General features: G+C 45.4%; 1 protein-coding gene and 2 long non-coding RNA genes across 9 annotated transcripts in view; 2 read left to right on the top strand and 1 right to left on the bottom strand.

Annotated features, from left to right (window-relative positions):
* Window positions 1–24,695, top strand: part of LOC118374286 (protein quaking-A-like) — a 145,817-nt gene that overhangs the window by 34,133 nt on the left and 86,989 nt on the right. For all 4 annotated transcript variants that reach the window (XM_052485867.1, XM_052485865.1, XM_052485864.1 and 1 more), the window contains exon 2: window positions 14,256–14,398. In XM_052485867.1, coding sequence (XP_052341827.1) covers window positions 14,256–14,398 — 143 coding nt within the window. The remainder of the gene's footprint in view (window positions 1–14,255; window positions 14,399–24,695) is intronic.
* On the bottom strand, window positions 318–3,061 carry LOC127913576 (uncharacterized). 2 transcript variants are annotated; one of them, XR_008086067.1, is made up of 3 exons: window positions 2,639–3,061; window positions 1,216–2,535; window positions 318–758 (listed from the first exon to the last, which is right to left on the bottom strand). It is a non-coding gene; the product is annotated as an uncharacterized LOC127913576 (long non-coding RNA). The 2 variants fall into 2 exon arrangements; XR_008086066.1 differs by lacking the exon at window positions 318–758 and adding an exon at window positions 929–1,071 and having other exon boundaries at window positions 1,120–2,359.
* Window positions 22,896–24,046, top strand: LOC127913575 (uncharacterized). Of its 3 annotated transcripts, none has more exons than XR_008086063.1 (5): window positions 22,935–23,067; window positions 23,163–23,209; window positions 23,305–23,351; window positions 23,400–23,446; window positions 23,778–24,046. It is a non-coding gene; the product is annotated as an uncharacterized LOC127913575 (long non-coding RNA). The 3 variants fall into 3 exon arrangements; XR_008086064.1 differs by having other exon boundaries at window positions 22,948–22,973; XR_008086065.1 differs by lacking the exon at window positions 23,163–23,209 and having other exon boundaries at window positions 22,896–22,973.

The following is a 24,695-nucleotide window of genomic DNA, read 5'->3' as shown; positions in this document are numbered from 1 at the left end:
CTGAATCCTCCCTCTCCTGTCTCGCCTGCCCTTTTACTCTTTCCATGACTGAATCCTCCCTCTCCTGTCTCGACTGAATCCTCCCTCTCCTGTCTCGCCTGCCCTTTTACTCTTTCCATGACTGAATCCTCCCTCTCCTGTCTCGACTGAATCCTCCCTCTCCTGTCTCGCCTACCCTTTTACTCATTCCATGACTGAATCCTCCCTCTCCTGTCTCGACTGAATCCTCCCTCTCCTGTCTCGCCTGCCCTTTTACTCTTTCCATGACTGAATCCTGTCTCGACTGAATCCTCCCTCTCCTGTCTCGCCTGCCCTTTTACTCTTTCCATGACTGAATCCTCCCTCTCCTGTCTCACCTGCCCTTTTACTCTTTCCATGACTGAATCCTGTCTCGACTGAATCCTCCCTCTCCTGTCTCGACTGCCCTTTTACTCTTTCCATGACTGAATCCTCCCTCTCCTGTCTCGACTGAATCCTCCCTCTCCTGTCTCGCCTGCCCTTTTACTCTTTCCATGACTGAATCCTCCCTCTCCTGTCTCGACTGCCCTATTACTCTTTCCATGACTGAATCCTCCCTCTCCTGTCTCGACTGCCCTTTTACTCTTTCCATGACTGAATCCTCCCTCTCCTGTCTCGACTGAATCCTCCCTCTCCTGTCTCGCCTGCCCTTTTACTCTTTCCATGACTGAATCCTCCCTCTCCTGTCTCGACTGCCCTATTACTCTTTCCATGACTGAATCCTCCCTCTCCTGTCTCACCTGCCCTTTTACTCTTTCCATGACTGAATCCTCCCTCTCCTGTCTCGCCTGCCCTTTTACTCTTTCCATGACTGAATCCTCCCTCTCCTGTCTTGCCTGAATTCTCCCTCTCCTGTCTCGCCTGCCATATTACTCTTTCCATGACTGAATCCTCCCTCTCCTGTCTCACCTGCCCTTTTACTCTTTCCATGACTGAATCCTCCCTCTCCTGTCTCGCCTGCCCTTTTACTCTTTCCATGACTGAATTCTCCCTCTCCTGTCTCGCCTGCCCTATTACTCTTTCCATGACTGAATCCTCCCTCTCCTGTCTCACCTGCCCTATTACTCTTTCCATGACTGAATCCTCCCTCTCCTGTCTCACCTGCCCTTTTACTCTTTCCATGACTGAATCCTCCCTCTCCTGTCTCGCCTGCCCTTTTACTCTTTCCATGACTGAATTCTCCCTCTCCTGTCTCACCTGCCCTTTTACTCTTTCCATGACTGAATCCTCCCTCTCCTGTCTCACCTGCCCTTTTACTCTTTCCATGACTGAATCCTCCCTCTCCTGTCTCGCCTGCCCTATTACTCTTTCCATGACTGAATCCTCCCTCTCCTGTCTCACCTGCCCTTTTACTCTTTCCATGACTGAATCCTCCCTCTCCTGTCTCACCTGCCCTTTTACTCTTTCCATGACTGAATCCTCCCTCTCCTGTCTCGACTGAATCCTCCCTCTCCTGTCTCGACTGAATCCTCCCTCTCCTGTCTCACCTGCCCTTTTACTCTTTCCATGACTGAATCCTCCCTCTCCTATCTCACCTGCCCTTTTACTCTTTCCATGACTGAATCCTCCCTCTCCTGTCTCGACTGAATCCTCCCTCTCCTGTCTCGACTGAATCCTCCCTCTCCTGTCTCGACTGCCCTTTTACTCTTTCCATGACTGAATCCTCCCTCTCCTGTCTCGCCTGCCCTTTTACTCTTTCCATGACTGAATCCTCCCTCTCCTGTCTCACCTGCCCTTTTACTCTTTCCATGACTGAATCCTCCCTCTCCTGTCTCGACTGAATCCTCCCTCTCCTGTCTCGCCTGCCCTTTTACTCTTTCCATGACTGAATCCTGTCTCGACTGAATCCTCCCTCTCCTGTCTCACCTGCCCTTTTACTCTTTCCATGACTGAATCCTCCCTCTCCTGTCTCGACTGAATCCTCCCTCTCCTGTCTCGACTGAATCCTCCCTCTCCTGTCTCGCCTGCTCTTTTACTCATTCCATGACTGAATCCTCCCTCTCCTGTCTCGACTGAATTCTCCCTCTCCTGTCTCACCTGCCCTTTTACTCTTTCCATGACTGAATCCTGTCTCGACTGAATCCTCCCTCTCCTGTCTCGCCTGCCCTTTTACTCTTTCCATGACTGAATCCTGTCTCGACTGAATCCTCCCTCTCCTGTCTCGAATGCCCTTTTACTCTTTCCATGACTGAATCCTGTCTCGACTGAATCCTCCCTCTCCTGTCTCGCCTGCCCTTTTACTCTTTCCATGACTGAATCCTGTCTCGACTGAATCCTCCCTCTCCTGTCTCGACTGCCCTTTTACTCTTTCCATGACTGAATCCTCCCTCTCCTGTCTCACCTGCCCTTTTACTCTTTCCATGACTGAATCCTGTCTCGACTGAATCCTCCCTCTCCTGTCTCGCCTGCCCTTTTACTCTTTCCATGACTGAATCCTGTCTCGACTGAATCCTCCCTCTCCTGTCTCGACTGCCCTTTTACTCTTTCCATGACTGAATCCTCCCTCTCCTGTCTCACCTGCCCTTTTACTCTTTCCATGACTGAATCCTGTCTCGACTGAATCCTGTCTCGACTGCCCTTTTACTCTTTCCATGACTGAATCCTCCCTCTCCTGTCTCACCTGCCCTTTTACTCTTTCCATGACTGAATCCTCCCTCTCCTGTCTCGCCTGCCCTTTTACTCTTTCCATGACTGAATCCTGTCTCGACTGAATCCTCCCTCTCCTGTCTCGACTGCCCTTTTACTCTTTCCATGACTGAATCCTCCCTCTCCTGTCTCACCTGCCCTTTTACTCTTTCCATGACTGAATCCTGTCTCGACTGAATCCTCCCTCTCCTGTCTCGACTGCCCTTTTACTCTTTCCATGACTGAATCCTCCCTCTCCTGTCTCGCCTGCCCTTTTACTCTTTCCATGACTGAATCCTGTCTCGACTGAATCCTCCCTCTCCTGTCCCGACTGCCCTTTTACTCTGCGACTAGACTTGTGTTTTCACTGGGTCAATAGAGAGACTACTAGATGCTCAGTGTTCACATGTACATGTAAAGCACAGTCTATTTTCATTTCCTTGTCTTTTGTCTTTAGTCTGAGCCTCCTTTTCCTGGCTCTGCAAACCCCTGGGGAGGGAAGGAGGGGGGTTAGGTTCATGTGTGGGTGAGAATGTGATCTCTTACTGCTGAGTGATGTGGGGAATTGGCCTACTAGGAACGAACGACAGCAGAGGGAGAAATCGTCTCAATGAGCGGGGGAGGGATGGAGAAGGACAGGGGGACTAAAGCAGACTGACAGTGTGGCACGCTAGCCACCAGTCCCTTCAGGTGTGTGTGTGCCTGTCGTGTTGTCACTCTCTCCAGTACATGCCTGTCGTGTTGTCACTCTCTCCAGTACATGCAGTATAGCACCACCTCTGTCCCCTTTCTCCATAGGCCTATATGGTCCATGCTGCCTCAGACAGCTAACGTTCTACACAGCCCCCTCCAGCTCCTCCTACAAAAAATCTGAGTTTCTTCACTCTCCTTTCGAGGTAGCTCTTTTCCGGCTCAATATAACATTTGTCTGAACCTGGGCTCGTTACATTTCCTGTCATTGTTGTGCGCCGACAAAATACTGCCAAGGATTTAGGGCTACTTCTAGTCTGACTGGATTTTAGCTTTCGCTTGACCAGTTCTGTATTGTCCTGCTCAGGGGAAGTGTTTTCAAACAGTCAGGAGGTTATGTAGGCCTAGTTATTGATGTCCTAGTCAAGAAGGATATTAGTCTGTATGCTGTCATTCTAACTAGCCCTCCCTTGTCCTAATGCTGTTACACCTCTCTCACTTGTTAGGTCTTAGACCTTTAACATTAGCTTCCTCTTCACAGTGGAAATGGATCTAGCCTTCACCGTAGCTCAAGAAGGGCAGTCTGCTCTGAGACCTGGGAGTGTGACATTTTCTTGGAACTGTGAACGAGAGAAGAAAAGTGGTAGAAACCCGAAGGCGGAGTGAGAGCTGAGGCCTAGGGAGTTTTGGAAGCAGCGAAGAGTCTCAACGTCAAACGCTGTCAGGCGTCGTCTGTGTTCTCTCCATCACTGTGACTGTCTCAAGTAGACAGTGTTACTTAGTTCCCATCCTATCAGGAGTCGTCTGTGTTCTCCATCACTGTGACTGTCTCAAGTCGACAGTGTTACTTAGTTCCCATCCTATCAGGAGTCGTCTGTGTTCTCCATCACTGTGACTGTCTCAAGTCGACAGTGTTACTTAGTTCCCATCCTATCAGGAGTCGTCTGTGTTCTCCATCACTGTGACTGTCTCAAGTCGACAGTGTTACTTAGTTCCCATCCTATCAGGAGTCGTCTGTGTTCTCCATCACTGTGACTGTCTCAAGTCGACAGTGTTACTTAGTTCCCATCCTATCAGGAGTCGTCTGTGTTCTCCATCACTGTGACTGTCTCAAGTCGACAGTGTTACTTAGTTCCCATCCTATCAGGAGTCGAGAGCAGACCTCTGATATCCCCTACTGTGTGTTAGGCACAACACGGGTGGGGGGTGGGGTAGGTTAGGCAGAATCTGAGTGGGGAGACATGGAGTTGAAGGAGGGCGGGAGACGTGGGGGTGAAGGAGGGTGGGGAGACGTGGAGGTGAAGGAGGGCGGGAGACGTGGAGGTGAAGGAGGGCGGGAGACATGGAGGTGAAGGAGGGTGGGGAGACGTGGAGGTGAAGGAGGGTGGGGAGACGTGGAGGTGAAGGAGGGTGGGGAGACGTGGAGGTGAAGGAGGGTGGGGAGACGTGGAGGTGAAGGAGGGCGGGAGACGTGGAGGTGAAGGAGGGCGGGAGACGTGGAGGTGAAGGAGGGCGGGAGACGTGGAGGTGAAGGAGGGCGGGAGACGTGGGGGTGAAGGAGGGCGGGAGACGTGGGGGTGAAGGAGGGCGGGAGACGTGGGGGTGAAGGAGGGCGGGAGACGTGGGGGTGAAGGAGGGTGGGGAGACGTGGGGGTGAAGGAGGGTGGGGAGACGTGGAGGTGAAGGAGGGCGGGGAGACGTGGAGTTGAAGGAGGGCGGGAGACGTGGGGGTGAAGGAGGGTGGGGAGACGTGGAGGTGAAGGAGGGTGGGGAGACGTGGAGGTGAAGGAGGGTGGGGAGACGTGGAGTTGAAGGAGGGCGGGAGACGTGGGGGTGAAGGAGGGTGGGGAGACGTGGAGGTGAAGGAGGGCGGGAGACGTGGAGGTGAAGGAGGGCGGGGAGACGTGGAGGTGAAGGAGGGCGGGGAGACGTGGAGGTGAAGGAGGGCGGGAGACGTGGGGGTGAAGGAGGGTGGGGAGACGTGGAGGTGAAGGAGGGCGGGGAGACGTGAAGGAGGGCGGGAGACGTGGGGGTGAAGGAGGGCGGGAGACGTGGGGGTGAAGGAGGGCGGGAGACGTGGGGGTGAAGGAGGGCGGGAGACTTATTACTACCTTATTTAACCTTACAGACACGGGGTCAATAGTTTCTGATGGCACCGTACTCGCTAGTGTGGGTGTGCCTCTGTGTGTGGGTGTTAAACAGCACTGGAGAAACTCCTAGAGAAACTTGCAACAGCTGAATTTGCTCCATCACAGTTCTTCGAGTGCTACCCTGTGTTACTGCCAGCTTTTTCCTTTCTCTTCCATTCCGACTGAATGTTCCTCTCAAAATCTCCTCTGCCGTTTGGCTAGACACACGTCTCCAGGGTGGACAAAGACAAAGAATTTAATCGACATCGCCCAGGCAGGGGATCATTTTAGATGAGCCCTGCGTTTCAGAATAGTCTTGGCGTGAGGATTTTGGCGCGAGGATTTTGGATGTTTTCAAATGCCGCACGTCTTGGGCTGGAGGCCCGGCCTCTTATTTTAATGTGACATTTTTGCAGGAAATGAAAAGAGAACGTTCTTGCCAGAGTAGAGGGAGGAATGTTACAATTTGTGTTGGGTGGGTTGCCTGTTGCTAAGACTTTGAAACCTGTTGCCTGGCCCTCCAAGTCCCTTACCTTTTTAGTACTTCACCACCACTCTGTTCCCAGCCCAAGACCCTCTCCCCCCGGTCCCCAGCCCATGCCTCCCCTGGTCCCCTTGAATTCTAAATAAAGCACAGTGTCACCAGGAAAGCACCCCCACACATCACACCATCCCCTCCATGCTTCACGGTGGGAACCACACATGTGGAGATAATCCGTTTACCTATTCTGCGTCTTCCAAAGACACTGCGGTTGGAACCAAAAATGGGCTCATCAGACCAAAAGGACAGATTTTCACCGGTCTGTCAATTGCTCGTGTTTCTTGGCCCCAAGCAAGTCTCTTCCTATTGGTGTCCTTTGCATCAATTCAACCATGAAGGCCTGATTCACAGTCTCCTCTGATCTGTTGATGTGTCTGTTACTTGAACCCTATGAAGTATTTATTTGGGCTGCAATCTGAGGTGCAGTTAACTCTAATGAACTTATCCTCTGTAGCAGAGGTAACTCTAATGAACTTATCCTCTGCAGCAGAGGTAACTCTAATGAACTTATCCTCTGCAGCAGAGGTAACTCTAATGAACTTATCCTCTGCAGCAGAGGTAACTCTAATGAACTTATCCTCTGCAGCAGAGGTAACTCTAATGAACTTATCCTCTGCAGCAGAGGTAACTCTAATGAACTTATCCTCTGTAGCAGAGGTAACTCTAATGAACTTATCCTCTGCAGCAGAGGTAACTCTAATGAACTTATCCTCTGCAGCAGAGGTAACTCTAATGAACTTATCCTCTGCAGCAGAGGTAACTCTAATGAACTTATCCTCTGCAGCAGAGGTAACTCTAATGAACTTATCCTCTGCAGCAGAGGTAACTCTAATGAACTTATCCTCTGCAGCAGAGGTAACTCTAATGAACTTATCCTCTGCAGCAGAGGTAACTCTAATGAACTTATCCTCTGCAGCAGAGGTAACTCTAATGAACTTATCCTCTGCAGCAGAGGTAACTCTAATGAACTTATCCTCTGCAGCAGAGGTAACTCTAATGAACTTATCCTCTGCAGCAGAGGTAACTCTAATGAACTTATCCTCTGCAGCAGAGGTAACTCTAATGAACTTATCCTCTGCAGCAGAGGTAACTCTAATGAACTTATCCTCTGCAGCAGAGGTAACTCTAATGAACTTATCCTCTGCAGCAGAGGTAACTCTAATGAACTTATCCTCTGCAGCAGAGGTAACTCTAATGAACTTATCCTCTGCAGCAGAGGTAACTCTAATGAACTTATCCTCTGCAGCAGAGGTAACTCTAATGAACTTATCCTCTGCAGCAGAGGTAACTCTAATGAACTTATCCTCTGCAGCAGAGGTGCTAATGAACTTATCCTCTGCAGCAGAGGTAACTCTAATGAACTTATCCTCTGCAGCAGAGGTAACTCTAATGAACTTATCCTCTGCAGCAGAGGTAACTCTAATGAACTTATCCTCTGCAGCAGAGGTAACTCTAATGAACTTATCCTCTGCAGCAGAGGTAACTCTAATGAACTTATCCTCTGCAGCAGAGGTAACTCTAATGAACTTATCCTCTGCAGCAGAGGTAACTCTAATGAACTTATCCTCTGCAGCAGAGGTAACTCTAATGAACTTATCCTCTGCAGCAGAGGTAACTCTAATGAACTTATCCTCTGCAGCAGAGGTAACTCTAATGAACTTATCCTCTGCAGCAGAGGTAACTCTAATGAACTTATCCTCTGCAGCAGAGGTAACTCTAATGAACTTATCCTCTGCAGCAGAGGTAACTCTAATGAACTTATCCTCTGCAGCAGAGGTAACTCTAATGAACTTATCCTCTGCAGCAGAGGTAACTCTAATGAACTTATCCTCTGCAGCAGAGGTAACTCTAATGAACTTATCCTCTGCAGCAGAGGTAACTCTAATGAACTTATCCTCTGCAGCAGAGGTAACTCTAATGAACTTATCCTCTGCAGCAGAGGTAACTCTAATGAACTTATCCTCTGCAGCAGAGGTAACTCTAATGAACTTATCCTCTGCAGCAGAGGTAACTCTAATGAACTTATCCTCTGCAGCAGAGGTAACTCTAATGAACTTATCCTCTGCAGCAGAGGTAACTCTGGGTCTTCCTCTGGTGGTCCTCATGAGAGCCAGTTTTATCATAGCGCTTGATGGTTTTTGCGACTGCACTTGAAGAAACTTTCAAAGTTCTTAAAATGTTCCACATTGACTAGGGCGATATCATATGGTGTTTTTCAAATTGTTGATGGTATTTTATGTTTTTGATTTAATAAAAGTTCTAAATTTGCTTTGAGTAATACGTGACCCTAGTGTGGCAACACATACATATATATATATATATATATATATTTAAAATGATTTCAATGGATCTTTCTCCATTTTGATTGTTTTATACTGTTCAACTTCAACCTAAAATAATTTCCTGCATTTCTGTCAATTTCTGCATTTCCTGCACTCTTTTGAGAATATTTTTAACCAAATGTTGCAAATGTTTTGATTTAGATCAAAACACTTGGGCGATCTTTTGGAATCATGGAAATAGAATGTTTATTGTAATTCTATAGTTAGAATATAAATAATGGCGGGCACTTTGAATACAGTGTTTGACATGATAACGAATTAAAATGCCATTGACCAGTTATTGCGACAGGGTAGGAAAACTCGTAAAAATGACCATCTTACCCATCCCCGACTTTGGTGATGTCATTTACAAAATAGCCCCCAACACTCTACTCAGCAAACTGGATGCAGTCTATCACAGTGCCATCCGTTTTGTCACCAAAGCCCCATATAATACCCACCACTGCGAACTGTACGCTCTCATTGACTGGCCCTCGCTTCATATTTGTCGCCAAACCCACTGTCTCCAGGTCATCTACAAGACCCTGCTAGGTAAAGTCCCCCCTTATCTCAGCTCGCTGGTCACCATAGCATCTCCCACCTGTAGCACGCGCTCCAGCAGGTATATCTCTCTGGTCACCCCCAAAACCAATTCCTCCTTTGGTCGCCTCTCCTTCCAGTTCTCTGCTGCCAATGACTGGAACGAACTACAAAAATCTCAAACTGGAAACACTTATCTCCCTCACTAGCTTTAAGCACCAGCTGTCAGAGCAGTTCACAGATCACGGCATCTGTACATAGCCCATCTATAAATAGCCCAAACAACTACCTCTTCCCCTACTGTATTTATTTATTTTGCTCCTTTGCACCCCAGTAGTTCTACTTTGCACACTCATCTACTGTCAAATCAACCATTCCAGTGTTGAATTGCTATATTGTATTTACTACGCCACCATGGCCTATGTATTGCCTTTACCTCTTATCTCACCTCATTTTCTCACATTGTATATAGACTTATTTTTCTACTGTATTATTGACTGTATGTTTGTTTTACTGCATGTGTAACTCTGTTATTATGTGTGTCAACTGCTTTGCTTTATCTTGGCCAGGTCGCAAGTGATGTGTAGTGTTTCCTAGGGGACCCTATAATCTTTGGCTACATTAAATCTTTATTCATATAGCCAACATATTCATGCTTCGCCTATTCCTCTTTGATACAGAAGATACTGTTGCACAAACAACATGCTGATTTTGAAGCCTCCACCAGTACCTGTATTAGCCAGCTACGTTTGCTATGACTCAGTACTTTTATTAGCTAGCTAGCTAACTAGAGATTAGCATTAGTGGCTAACATGATTTAGCTCAACTTGCTGAGAAAATACAAACTAGATTTCTGCAGATGTAAGAAACACAAACTAATATTGTAATTGTAGAAAGTTTGTGGATTTATATTAAGAAGCAAAGTGGAAACAACATCGTTGTCATCAACATTGTTGCATGTGCTGCATTGATCATGCAGACGGAACAAAAGTGTCTCGTGGTCAAGCAACAACAAATGCGCTCCTTGAGTGACGGGGGGCGGGGCTAGGTCTGTGTGGAAAGTGGCGTAGAGAGAGAGAGATGACTCAAGTAGCAGAGTAAACTATAAAAATGGACGTTACACAAGGCGTATCACATTTAACAAGCAAAACATTAAAATACCGTTAGATGGTAAAGTAAAAACTCAAATGCATAAATACGTGTGGTGTGTGTGTAGTAAATGACGGTATACCGCCCAGCACTAACATTGACTGACCTTCATGTCGTCATACAGTAATGATGGACTGTCGTTTTCTGTCTTTACTTTCTCTCTTTTACCAGATAGGGCTGTCTTTTGTAAATCACCTCTACCTTGTCACATCACAACTGATTGACTTACGAAGGAAATCAATTCCACAACATAACTTTAACAAGGCCCACTTGTTAATTGAAATGCATTCCAGGTGACTACCTGGTGAAGCTGGTTGAGAGAATGCCAAGTGTGCAAAGCTGTCAAGGCAAAGGGTGGCTACTTTTGAGGAATCTCAAATTGAAACTATATTTTTGTTATTACATGATTCCATGTGTTATTTCATAGTTTTGATGTCTTCACTATTATTCTACAATGTAGAAGACAGTAAAAATAAAGAAACTCTTGAATGAGTAGATGCCAACTTGACTGCTACTGTATGTATTATATGTATACTGAATCCCTTCCTCACTCCAACACATCTGGGAGACAATTGGACAGGTCAACTAAGGCCAGGCCAATGATTAATTGTTCAACATTGAACTGCTGATTTCATTTGGCCTGACCTAAGAACCTGTCCTCCTTCCAGGGAGGGACCTAGCCACTTATCAGTTCCGCCTCCCCCCATTAATATATCGACAGATGAATAGATTCTTCACAAAGTCATGCTAATGGGGAGGAGTGATGTGATCTCAGCGGTCTGACCTGGGCCGGCACTCTGTGACCCATGGAGGAGTGAAGTTTATGTTGTAATGGAAGGTTGGGTTATGTGTGTGTGTGTGTGTGTGTGTGTATCCAGCCCCTCCCTGTGCATCCCCCAGATGCTTTCCACTGTAGAGAGTCTACAAAGCTGCATGCCAGATGTGCCTAACCGCATTTGATTGTGTGTGTGTGTGTGTGTGTTAAACCTCATCGATTACAACCTGTCAGTCCCTTGTCGGGATAAAAATGAATACATAACAAAGTAGAAGTTGGTGCACTCGTCTGTGGTTTTTGGTGTTCGCAGTGAAGGTTAGTTATGCTGTAGAGGTGATTTCCCCTCCCCTGTCATTCGGGGTCGGGTATTGACGTAGAGTATTCTCATGCAGAGGCTTAAGTAGAAGCTCTGCCTTTTTGAGGCCCACCCCAGATAGGTTTCCTTCCACCCCTCTCCCTCAGATGGCCTCTGTTCCCTCAGCCTTCAGGGGATGAGACGGAGAACAGACCTGCTCTGAAGGATTTTACTGTCTGGTGTGAGTCATCCCATCTAATATTAAATACATAAACTAAGGACATGGAACACTACCATGCACACACCATCACTGATAAAAGGTGAGCTAGTTCCAATAGTGGAGGAGTACAAATACCTTGGGCTAGTCATTGACAGCAAGCTGTCCTAGGATCACTGTACTGGTGCTATTTTTAACAAAGACCAATGGACTGTATTTCCTACGGAAACTGCACTTTTTTTATTGTTGATCTAACCATCATGGTTCTCTATTATAAATGGTTAATTGAGAGCATTCTGTCCTACTGCTTGACCTGCTTGTTTGGGAATATCAAGGTTGCACAGAAAAATATGTTAGACAAGATAGTCAGGACATATAATCAGCAACCGCTAGAACTATCATCTCTCTACCTGGGCAGAGCACTCCAGAAGGCTAATGAAATAGTGGGTCACTTCCCTGACACTCCCCTGAATTCCAGCTCCTTCCCTCTGGACACAGGTACATACCCCCCAAAAAAAAATAGGGCCAAGTTCTCTTTTTATTCTAAATGCAATTCTGCAACTTAACAATATGTTGCACCAATATCCAGTTAGCACTTGCACTATGAAACTGCACTCTGCCTATTTGTTTCCTTTGCTATTTATTATACATTTTTAGATGTTGTGTTTTATGACTGCTGCAAGATTCATTGCCTCTCAGGACATTAAAGTTTTCTGAATCAGCCTCAACATTTGTGGTGATTTCAATGCTCTCCCTCACCTCCATTGGTCTGAAATGAACTCTCTGTTCCGCTAAACCGCCTACCAAGGTGCTGTTTTGGATTTTACCTCAACATTTGTGGTGATTTCAATGCTCTCCCTCACCTCCATTGGTCTGAAATGAACTCTCTGTTCTGCTAAACCGCCTACCAAGGTGCTGTTTTGGTTTTTACCTCAACATTTGTGGTGATTTCAACGCTCTCCCTCACCTCCATTGGTCTGAAATGAACTCTCTGTTCTGCTAAACCGCCTACCAAGGTGCTGTTTTGGTTTTTATCTCAACATTTGTGGTGATTTCAATGCTCTCCCTCACCTCCATTGGTCTGAAATGAACTCTCTGTTCCGCTAAACCGCCTACCAAGGTGCTGTTTTGGATTTTACCTCAACATTTGTGGTGATTTCAATGCTCTCCCTCACCTCCATTGGTCTGAAATGAACTCTCTGTTCTGCTAAACCGCCTACCAAGGTGCTGTTTTGGATTTTACCTCCAACATTTTATTGGGGGCAATAAGAAGGGTGGTTGGGGCCCAATGGAGAAGAGTGTGTCAGTCAGGGCCGGACATTGGAAGAGTGGTCATGCTGCTTTCCAATGGTTGTCCATAGAGCCCGACCGATATGGGATTTTAGAATGGAAATATTCACAAACAGCTGATATATCTGCCTGTTTTTTTATGGAAAAACTGTTACTCTAATGAAAGGAGGATAAACTGTTTTGATTCAAGAAAAATGTGCCAAGGCTCTGAAGACTGAGCAGCCTCATACTAGCCAGCTGAAAAACAACGACAGGACACATTTTCAATGAATTGGTTTTTAGCTGTGTTTTCATTGATTTTGTAGGGGCTTTAGCCACTGAATTCTGATAGTTGTTACTTGAAAGTAAAAACATCAATCACAAAATTCGCTGCTGACACTGCGCTGCCTCTCGCCCCAAGCGTTGCACCAGTGAACAGTCTTTGTGTCCCTACCTCATTCAAGTTGACACTTAATGGTTACCGTAAACGTTTAGCGTAGGGACATTCCAAGGATCCTGGATTAGCACTGATTCTCAGTGAACGGTGTCAAGTACGCTCACACAGCTACCCACCTAGCACAGTGGATCTGGGCCCATTCCGGCTGAGAGTCGGGGCACTCGGCTGATTAGGCAGTATTACTTATGGCTAGAATGTGGAGATTGAGCTCGGGACGGTTTCTGGTGAGAGTTATCTGGCCCAAATGTATTTCTTGGGCTGCTTTACGTAATTATCATTTCATTATTTATTTTTCCATATTTTATCATTGTTTCCGTGCTGAAGAAATACAATTAACATTTACATAATTCTTTAAGAGTCCTGTTTTAAGTAGTATTTTATACTTCGTGCAAGGCAATTGATAAGCATTAACTTTGAATGGAGCCTCCCGAGTGGCGTAGCGGTCTAAGACATTGAAACTGGGATTTCCTAGTCCCATTGCGCTGTAGCGACTCCTGTGGCGGGTGTGAATGCAGTCACCAGGTGTACAGTGTTTCCTTTTTTTTGGTGGATGAGTATAATTTGTATGCCTAAAATGTATAATTGTAACATTTTAAGATGACTAAATCTGGTCGTTTTGTATACATTTATTTAAATTTGCATCGGGCTTCTGGGAGGATGCTGGCTGAATTCTGGTAGATGAAAACGACCTGACTTATTTGGTGGTAGTTCTCTCCTCTGACTGGTGTAGTTGCGTTGGGGGATAGTGTCCCGTCTTGCTGTCAACTGACTGCATTGCCTTGTCTGTTGTTTCATGACAGGCGGATCTGAGCTGAACGATTAGCTCGCTCCCACTGTCCTATGCTGTGCCCCCAACACACTATTTAACTAGACCAGCCACCACCGACCACCTCAACGTACGGCTGTGGCCAGAATGAATCATTTGGACGGGCCTTTCATTTCCCGTTATTTATTTTCCACATGACCTCCTGTTTGCACACTTAAGAATTCTGTTATGATAAAGACCATAGGCGGTTAATGAGTTTCAAGTTTGGGGAAGCTTCCAGTTGATCCTACCATTTCTACCCATCTGTGTGCCATTTCACTCCGATTCGTACCCATTTGCCTAGTCTTGTGTCTAGTGCCTTTGTCTTGACTTTTCCATAGCCTTTCAAGTGTGTCTGTTGTTGTTGTGGGTAATTGTGCATCCACTCCTCTAACCGTGTGTTGTCTGTGCTGGTGTGTTTCAGAGATCCACAGAGTGAGGAAAGACATGTACAACGACACAGCCAACGGACCTATAGACAAACTGCCTCTGGAATTACCCGAGGCCCTGGGGCCAATCATTCATCTGCAGGAGAAGCTCTTTGTGCCTCTAAAAGAGTACCCTGACGTAAGCCATGTCTCACACACACACACACACACACACACACACACACACACACACACACACACACACACACACACACACACACACACACACACACACACACACACACACACACACACACACACACACACACCTGTGTAGATGTTTATATATCACACACGCGCACACAGGCTCCTTGTTACATTCAGATTTAAGCCTGTCAGTTGTCTCTACCACCAAGTTCACCTTGTCCTTGCCTCTGACAAGGCGTCAGCAGTTTGATGGCCCTGCTCAAACAAATAGCCCATAATGTACCTAGTCAATCAGGAGCTATAGAGAGCTATCCTTGAACTCCTTTTCTCTGGTGTCTCTCTCTCTCTTCCGCTCTCCATATCCCACATGCAGAGGGGGGTAGTTTATAGCCTTACATTGTCACTGAAGGCCAAAGGAGTCCTCACGCCCTCTCCCTCGGTCCCTATTTTCTCCCTACTATTCCTTGTTATCACACAGAATAACATTGAAACCTGCTGCACTGCACAGCATTGAAACCTGCTGCACTGCACTGCATTGAAACATGCTTTACTGCACTGCACAGCATTGAAACCTACTTTACAGCACTGCATTGAAACCTGCTTTACTGCACTGCACAGCATTGAAACCTACTGCACTGCACTGCATTGAAACCTACTTTACTGCACTGCATTGAAACCTACTTTACTGCACTATACTGCATTGAAACCTACTTTACTGCACTGCATTGAAACCTACTTTACTGCACTATACTGCATTGAAACCTACTTTACTGCACTGCATTGAAACCTACTTTACTGCACTGCATTGAAACCTACTTTACTGCACTGCATTGAAACCTACTTTACTGCACTGCATTGAAACCTACTTTACTGCACTGCATTGAAACCTGCTTTACTGCACTGCATTGAAACCTGCTTTACTGCACTGCATTGAAACCTGCTTTACTGCACTGCACTGCATTGAAACCTGCTTTACTGCACTGCACAGCATTGAAACCTGCTTTACTGCACAGCATTGAAACCTGCTTTACTGCACTGCATTGAAACCTGCTTTACTGCACTGCACAGCATTGAAACCTACTGCACTGCACTGCATTGAAACCTACTTTACTGCACTATACTGCATTGAAACCTACTTTACTGCACTGCATTGAAACCTGCTTTACTGCACTGCATTGAAACCTGCTTTACTGCACTGCATTGAAACCTGCTTTACTGCACTGCATTGAAACCTGCTTTACTGCACTGCATTGAAACCTGCTTTACTGCACTGCATTGAAACCTGCTTTACTGCACTGCATTGAAACCTACTTTACTGCACTGCATTGAAACCTACTTTACTGCACTGCATTGAAACCTACTTTACTGCACTGCATTGAAACCTACTTTACTGCACTGCACAGCATTGAAACCTGCTTTGCTGCACTGCACTGCATTGAATCCTGCTTTGCTGCACAGAAATCAAATTAAAATTTGTCATATGCGCTGAATACAAGTGTAGACCTTACCGTTAAATGCATTGAAACCTGTTTTAGCACACAGAATAGCATTGAATGCTACTTTAGCACACAGAATAGCATTGAAAGCTACTTTAGCACACATAATAGCATTGAAAGCTACTTTAGCACACAGAATAGCATTGACAGTTACTTTAGTACACAGAATAGCATTCAAAGCTACTTTAGCACACAGAATAGCATTCAAAGCTACTTTAGCACACAGAATAGCATTGAAAGCTACTTTAGCACACAAAATAGCATTGACAGTTACTTTAGTACACAGAATAGCATTCAAAACTACTTTAGCACACAGAATAGCATTCAAAGCTACTTTAGCACACAGAATAGCATTGACAGCTACTTTAGCACACAGAATAGCATTGCATTCTAATTGAATGCTACAAATTTGCTCCACCAGTGGTGGAGGTATCATTGAAGGTGTATTCTACTTTGTTTCCACCCGGCTAAATGAAGTGCCTCCAGAAGGAAAACAGGATGCTACCAGCTGTTTAGGATTTAGTTTCCCAAATGGGTGGAGGAGCAGGTGGGGAGGGAAGGGAAGGGAGAGGGACGGTGTTGAAAACAACCTTTCCAAAAATACACAGGGAGGTGGAAAATAGAAGGCTCCCCACTCAACTCCCTGAATGGCTCTTGAAAACATCCAGAGTTGAGACTGGACTAGACTGGACGGAGAGGGTTGTGGCTGTATAGAGTAAGTACACTGCAAGGACACTTAGAGGCCTGGGTAGAAGCACAGACGGACGCTGTCAATTCTATCTATAGAGGTCAGGGGAGGTTATAGGATGGAGTGTTTGCCTTGGGGGTTGGGGCCATGGTATTGATGAAGGAGAATGTGTGTACACAGTGTGTGAGGAGTTTGGGGAGTTTTGCCGGGTGGGTGGGAAGGGCACCAGTTCCCACCAGCCCAGTCCACCCAGCCCAGTCTAGCCCAGTCCAGCCCAGTCCAGCCCAGTCCACCCAGTCCAGCCCAGTCCAGCCAGTCCACCCAGGACAACTCCACCTCAGCCATGATCCCCAAGCCATAAGACTGCTGAACAATTAATCAAATGGCCACCGAACTATTTGTTTTGTACACTGCTGCTGCTCACTGTTTATTATCTATGCATAGCCACTTCACCCCTACCTACATGTACACTGCTGCTGCTCACTGTTTATTATCTATGCATAGCCACTTCACCCCTACCTACATGTACACTGCTGCTACTCACTGTTTATTATCTATGCATAGTCACTTCACCCCTACCTACATGTACACTGCTGCTGCTCACTGTTTATTATCTATGCATAGCCACTTCACCCCTACCTACATGTACACTGCTGCTACTCACTGTTTATTATCTATGCATAGCCACTTCACCCCTACCTACATGTACACTGCTGCTACTCACTGTTTATTATCTATGCATAGCCACTTCACCCCTACCTACATGTACACTGCTGCTACTCACTGTTTATTATCTATGCATAGTCACTTCACCCCTACCTACATGTACACTGCTGCTACTCACTGTTTATTATCTATGCATAGTCACTTCACCCCTACCTACATGTACACTGCTGCTGCTCACTGTTTATTATCTATGCATAGCCACTTCACCCCTACCTACATGTACACTGCTGCTACTCACTGTTTATTATCTATGCATAGTCACTTCACCCCTACCTACATGTACACTGCTGCTACTCACTGTTTATTATCTATGCATAGCCACTTCACCCCTACCTACATGTACACTGCTGCTACTCACTGTTTATTATCTATGCATAGCCACTTCACCCCTACCTACATGTACACTGCTGCTACTCACTGTTTATTATCTATGTATAGCCACTTCACCCCTACCTACATGTACACTGCTGCTACTCACTGTTTATTATCTATGCATAGCCACTTCACCCCTACCTACATGTACACTGCTGCTACTCACTGTTTATTATCTATGCATAGTCACTTCACCCCTACCTACATGTACACTGCTGCTACTCACTGTTTATTATCTATGCATAGCCACTTCACCCCTACCTACATGTACACTGCTGCTGCTCACTGTTTATTATCTATGCATAGCCACTTCACCCCTACCTACATGTACACTGCTGCTACTCACTGTTTATTATCTATGCATAGCCACTTCACCCCTACCTACATGTACACTGCTGCTGCTCACTGTTTATTATCTATGCATAGCCACTTCACCCCTACCTACATGTACACTGCTGCTACTCACTGTTTATTATCTATGCATAGTCACTTCACCCCTACCTACATGTACACTGCTGCTGCTCACTGTTTATTATCTATGCATAGTCACTTCACCCCTACCTACATGTACACTGCTGCTACTCACTGTTTATTATCTACATGCAGTCACTTCACCCCTACCTACATGTACACTGCTGCTGCTCACTGTTTATTATCTATGCATAGCCACTTCACCCCTACCTACATGTACACTGCTGCTACTCACTGTTTATTATCTATGCATAGCCACTTCACCCCTACCTACATGTACACTGCTGCTACTCTCTGTTTATTATCTCTGCAGTCACTTCACCCCTACCTACATGTACACTGCTGCTGCTCACTGTTTATTATCTATGCATAGCCACTTCACCCCTACCTACATGTACACTGCTGCTACTCACTGTTTATTATCTATGCATAGCCACTTCACCCCTACCTACATGTACACTGCTGCTACTCTCTGTTTATTATCTCTGCAGTCACTTCACCCCTACCTACATGTACACTGCTGCTGCTCACTGTTTATTATCTATACATAGCCACTTCACCCCTACCTACATGTACACTGCTGCTACTCACTGTTTATTATCTATGTATAGCCACTTCACCCCTACCTACATGTACACTGCTGCTACTCACTGTTTATTATCTATGCATAGCCACTTCACCCCTACCTACATGTACACTGCTGCTACTCACTGTTTATTATCTATACATAGTCACTTCACCCCTACCTACATGTACACTGCTGCTACTCACTGTTTATTATCTATGCATAGCCACTTCACCCCTACCTACATGTACACTGCTGCTACTCACTGTTTATTATCTATGCATAGTCACTTCACCCCTACCTACATGTACACTGCTGCTGCTCACTGTTTATTATCTATGCATAGTCACTTCACCCCTACCTACATGTACACTGCTGCTACTCACTGTTTATTATCTATGCATAGCCACTTCACCCCTACCTACATGTACACTGCTGCTACTCACTGTTTATTATCTATGCATAGTCACTTCACCCCTACCTACATGTACACTGCTGCTGCTCACTGTTTATTATCTATGCATAGCCACTTCACCCCTACCTACATGTACACTGCTGCTGCTCACTGTTTATTATCTATGCATAGCCACTTCACCCCTACCTACATGTACACTGCTGCTGCTCACTGTTTATTATCTATGCATAGTCACTTCACCCCTACCTACATGTACACTGCTGCTGCTCACTGTTTATTATCTATGCATAGCCACTTCACCCCTACCTACATGTACACTGCTGCTACTCACTGTTTATTATCTATACATAGCCACTTCACCCCTACCTACATGTACACTGCTGCTACTCACTGTTTATTATCTATGCATAGTCACTTCACCCCTACCTACATGTACACTGCTGCTACTCACTGTTTATTATCTATGCATAGCCACTTCACCCCTACCTACATGTACACTGCTGCTACTCACTGTTTATTATCTATGCATAGTCACTTCACCCCTACCTACATGTACACTGCTGCTACTCACTGTTTATTATCTATGCATAGTCACTTCACCCCTACCTACATGTACACTGCTGCTACTCACTGTTTATTATCTATGTATAGTCACTTCACCCCTACCTACATGTACACTGCTGCTACTCACTGTTTATTATCTATGCATAGCCACTTCACCCCTACCTACATGTACACTGCTGCTACTCACTGTTTATTATCTATGTATAGTCACTTCACCCCTACCTACATGTACACTGCTGCTACTCACTGTTTATTATCTATGCATAGCCACTTCACCCCTACCTACATGTACACTGCTGCTACTCACTGTTTATTATCTATGCATAGCCACTTCACCCCTACCTACATGTACACTGCTGCTACTCACTGTTTATTATCTATGCATAGTCACTTCACCCCTACCTACATGTACACTGCTGCTACTCACTGTTTATTATCTATGCATAGTCACTTCACCCCTACCTACATGTACACTGCTGCTACTCACTGTTTATTATCTATGTATAGTCACTTCACCCCTACCTACATGTACACTGCTGCTACTCACTGTTTATTATCTATGTATAGTCACTTCACCCCTACCTACATGTACACTGCTGCTACTCACTGTTTATTATCTATGCATAGTCACTTCACCCCTACCTACATGTACACTGCTGCTACTCACTGTTTATTATCTATGCATAGTCACTTCACCCCTACCTACATGTACACTGCTGCTGCTCACTGTTTATTATCTATGCATAGCCACTTCACCCCTACCTACATGTACACTGCTGCTACTCACTGTTTATTATCTATGTATAGTCACTTCACCCCTACCTACATGTACACTGCTGCTACTCACTGTTTATTATCTATGTATAGTCACTTCACCCCTACCTACATGTACACTGCTGCTACTCACTGTTTATTATCTATGCATAGCCACTTCACCCCTACCTACATGTACACTGCTGCTACTCACTGTTTATTATCTATGTATAGTCACTTCACCCCTACCTACATGTACACTGCTGCTACTCACTGTTTATTATCTATGCATAGTCACTTCACCCCTACCTACATGTACACTGCTGCTACTCACTGTTTATTATCTATGCATAGCCACTTCACCCCTACCTACATGTACACTGCTGCTACTCACTGTTTATTATCTATGCATAGTCACTTCACCCCTACCTACATGTACACTGCTGCTACTCACTGTTTATTATCTATACATAGCCACTTCACCCCTACCTACATGTACACTGCTGCTACTCACTGTTTATTATCTATGCATAGTCACTTCACCCCTACCTACATGTACACTGCTGCTACTCACTGTTTATTATCTATACATAGCCACTTCACCCCCCTACCTACATGTACACTGCTGCTACTCACTGTTTATTATCTATGCATAGTCACTTCACCCCTACCTACATGTACACTGCTGCTACTCACTGTTTATTATCTATGCATAGTCACTTCACCCCTACCTACATGTACACTGCTGCTACTCACTGTTTATTATCTATGCATAGTCACTTCACCCCTACCTACATGTACACTGCTGCTACTCACTGTTTATTATCTATGCATAGCCACTTCACCCCTACCTACATGTACACTGCTGCTACTCACTGTTTATTATCTATGCATAGTCACTTCACCCCTACCTACATGTACACTGCTGCTACTCACTGTTTATTATCTATGCATAGCCACTTCACCCCTACCTACATGTACACTGCTACTCACTGTTTATTATCTATGCATAGCCACTTCACCCCTACCTACATGTACACTGCTGCTACTCACTGTTTATTATCTATGCATAGTCACTTCACCCCTACCTACATGTACACTGCTGCTACTCACTGTTTATTATCTATGCATAGCCACTTCACCCCTACCTACATGTACACTGCTGCTACTCACTGTTTATTATCTATGCATAGTCACTTCACCCCTACCTACATGTACACTGCTGCTACTCACTGTTTATTATCTATGCATAGCCACTTCACCCCTACCTACATGTACACTGCTGCTACTCACTGTTTATTATCTATGCATAGCCACTTCACCCCTACCTACATGTACACTGCTGCTACTCACTGTTTATTATCTATGCATAGCCACTTCACCCCTACCTACATGTACACTGCTGCTACTCACTGTTTATTATCTATGCATAGTCACTTCACCCCTACCTACATGTACACTGCTGCTACTCACTGTTTATTATCTATGCATAGCCACTTCACCCCTACCTACATGTACACTGCTGCTACTCACTGTTTATTATCTATGCATAGTCACTTCACCCCTACCTACATGTACACTGCTGCTACTCACTGTTTATTATCTATGCATAGCCACTTCACCCCTACCTACATGTACACTGCTGCTACTCACTGTTTATTATCTATGCATAGCCACTTCACCCCTACCTACATGTACACTGCCTCACTGTTTATTATCTATGCATAGCCACTTCACCCCTACCTACATGTACACTGCTGCTCACTGTTTATTATCTATGCATAGCCACTTCACCCCTACCTACATGTACACTGCTGCTACTCACTGTTTATTATCTATGCATAGCCACTTCACCCCTACCTACATGTACACTGCTGCTACTCACTGTTTATTATCTATGCATAGCCACTTCACCCCTACCTACATGTACACTGCTGCTGCTCACTGTTTATTATCTATGCATAGCCACTTCACCCCTACCTACATGTACACTGCTGCTACTCACTGTTTATTATCTATGCATAGTCACTTCACCCCTACCTACATGTACACTGCTGCTACTCACTGTTTATTATCTATGCATAGCCACTTCACCCCTACCTACATGTACACTGCTGCTACTCACTGTTTATTATCTATGCATAGCCACTTCACCCCTACCTACATGTACACTGCTGCTACTCACTGTTTATTATCTATGCATAGCCACTTCACCCCTACCTACATGTACAAATGACCTCTAACCTGTACCCCCGCACACTTACTCTGTACCTACCCGTACCCCCTGTGTATAGCCTTGTTATTGTTATGTTACTGTGTTACTTTTTATTATTTTTACTTTAGTTTATTTGGTAAATATTTTCTAAACTCTTCTTGATCTACACTGTTGGTTAAGGTCTTGTAAGTCAGCATTTCACTGTAAGGTCTACACTATTGGTTAAGGGCTTGTCAGTCAGCATTTCACTGTTAGGTCTACACTGTTGGTTAAGGTCTTGTAAGTCAGCATTTCACTGTGAGGTCTGCACTGTTGGTTAAGGGCTTGTAAGTAAGCATTTCACTGTGAGGTCTACACTGTTGGTTAAGGGCTTGTAAGTCAGCATTTCACTGTGAGGTCTGCACTGTTGGTTTCAGGGCTTGTAAGTCAGCATTTCACTGTTAGGTCTACACTGTTGGTTAAGGTCTTGTAAGTAAGCATTTCACTGTGAGGTCTACACTGTTGGTTAAGGTCTTGTAAGTCAGCATTTCACTGTGAGGTCTGCACTGTTGGTTTCAGGGCTTGTAAGTCAGCATTTCACTGTTAGGTCTACACTGTTGGTTAAGGTCTTGTAAGTAAGCATTTCACTGTGAGGTCTACACTGTTGGTTAAGGTCTTGTAAGTCAGCATTTCACTGTGAGGTCTGCACTGTTGGTTTCAGGGCTTGTAAGTCAGCATTTCACTGTTAGGTCTGCACTGTTGGTTAAGGTCTTGTAAGTCAGCATTTCACTGTGAGGTCTACACTGTTGGTTAAGGGCTTGTCAGTCAGCATTTCACTGTGAGGTCTACACTGTTGGTTAAGGGCTTGTAAGTAAGCATTTCACTGTGAGGTCTGCACTGTTGGTTTCAGGGCTTGTAAGTCAGCATTTCACTGTTAGGTCTACACTGTTGGTTAAGGTCTTGTAAGTAAGCATTTCACTGTGAGGTCTACACTGTTGGTTAAGGTCTTGTAAGTAAGCATTTCACTGTGAGGTCTGCACTGTTGGTTAAGGTCTTGTAAGTAAGCATTTCACTGTGAGGTCTGCACTGTTGGTTTCAGGGCTTGTAAGTAAGCATTTCACTGTGAGGTCTGCACTGTTGGTTTCAGGGCTTGTAAGTAAGCGCATGTGACCATTTAAGTTTGATTTGATCCTGACTTAAATTCACCAGATATTCATCCAGATGTATGTCTGGTGAGGATAGGGGAGGGGGCACCCTCTAAGCTAGTTGACGTGGGGAGGCTGAATGACAGCTTTCCTGTTCGCACCGGAGACCCGTCTGGTATGGTGGAACGTTCTTTTAAAAACACACCCAGGCATCCTCAGCTGACCTCTAAAGTCCAATGTTTTCCCTCACTTTCCCCCTCTTTCTCTTTTTCTTTCTCTTGCGCTCTTTCTTTCTCTCTCTCATATGCAACAGCAGTCAGGTCATTAAGGCAGTAACTTAAAATAAATGTAAAAAAGAAAGGTTAAATCGTTGTGGCTATTTAAAGAACCTGATTTGAAACCGGAGGAAGGCTAGACCACCATGAGATTTGTCTCTGCTGTAGTGGAGTTGCTGCGTTAGCTTAGAGTCACTCTCTTATTAGGCGGCCTTTATGTCTGGAAAACTATGCCGTTGGTAGTCAACAGGAGAGCACAGCCTGACTCACTCTGACCTCAAACGGCTGTGTTCTGTGATGCAAGGGCCTAGCAAAGGGGGTCTAATGTTCTCTTTTAGGCCAGATGAGCTCTCCCTTCTCTGACTAAACATTTTCGTGTACCCGAGAAAGCGAGATAAAATAATCAGTCACCATTGAGAAATCCCAACTGTTTCCGTGCCGTTCCGAGGACACTGTAAAGATGATTATCAGCAGAGGGAATTTTCTCCTCCCGTTCACCTTTCCGGGTGATTTCTCAGATTCTTCCCCGACTTGTCGAGGACTCCAGGCCGGGTACGTACTCTGCATCTACGTCTCAAATTACACCCTTTTTTCCTTTCATAGTAGTGCACTGTATAGGGAATAG

Source organism: Oncorhynchus keta, chromosome 29 (genome assembly GCF_023373465.1).
Source record: "Oncorhynchus keta strain PuntledgeMale-10-30-2019 chromosome 29, Oket_V2, whole genome shotgun sequence".
NCBI classification, from domain to species: Eukaryota; Metazoa; Chordata; class Actinopteri; order Salmoniformes; family Salmonidae; genus Oncorhynchus; species Oncorhynchus keta.
The sequence above is the reverse complement of the archived record's forward strand: the minus strand, read 5'-3'. Positions and strand labels throughout refer to the sequence as shown.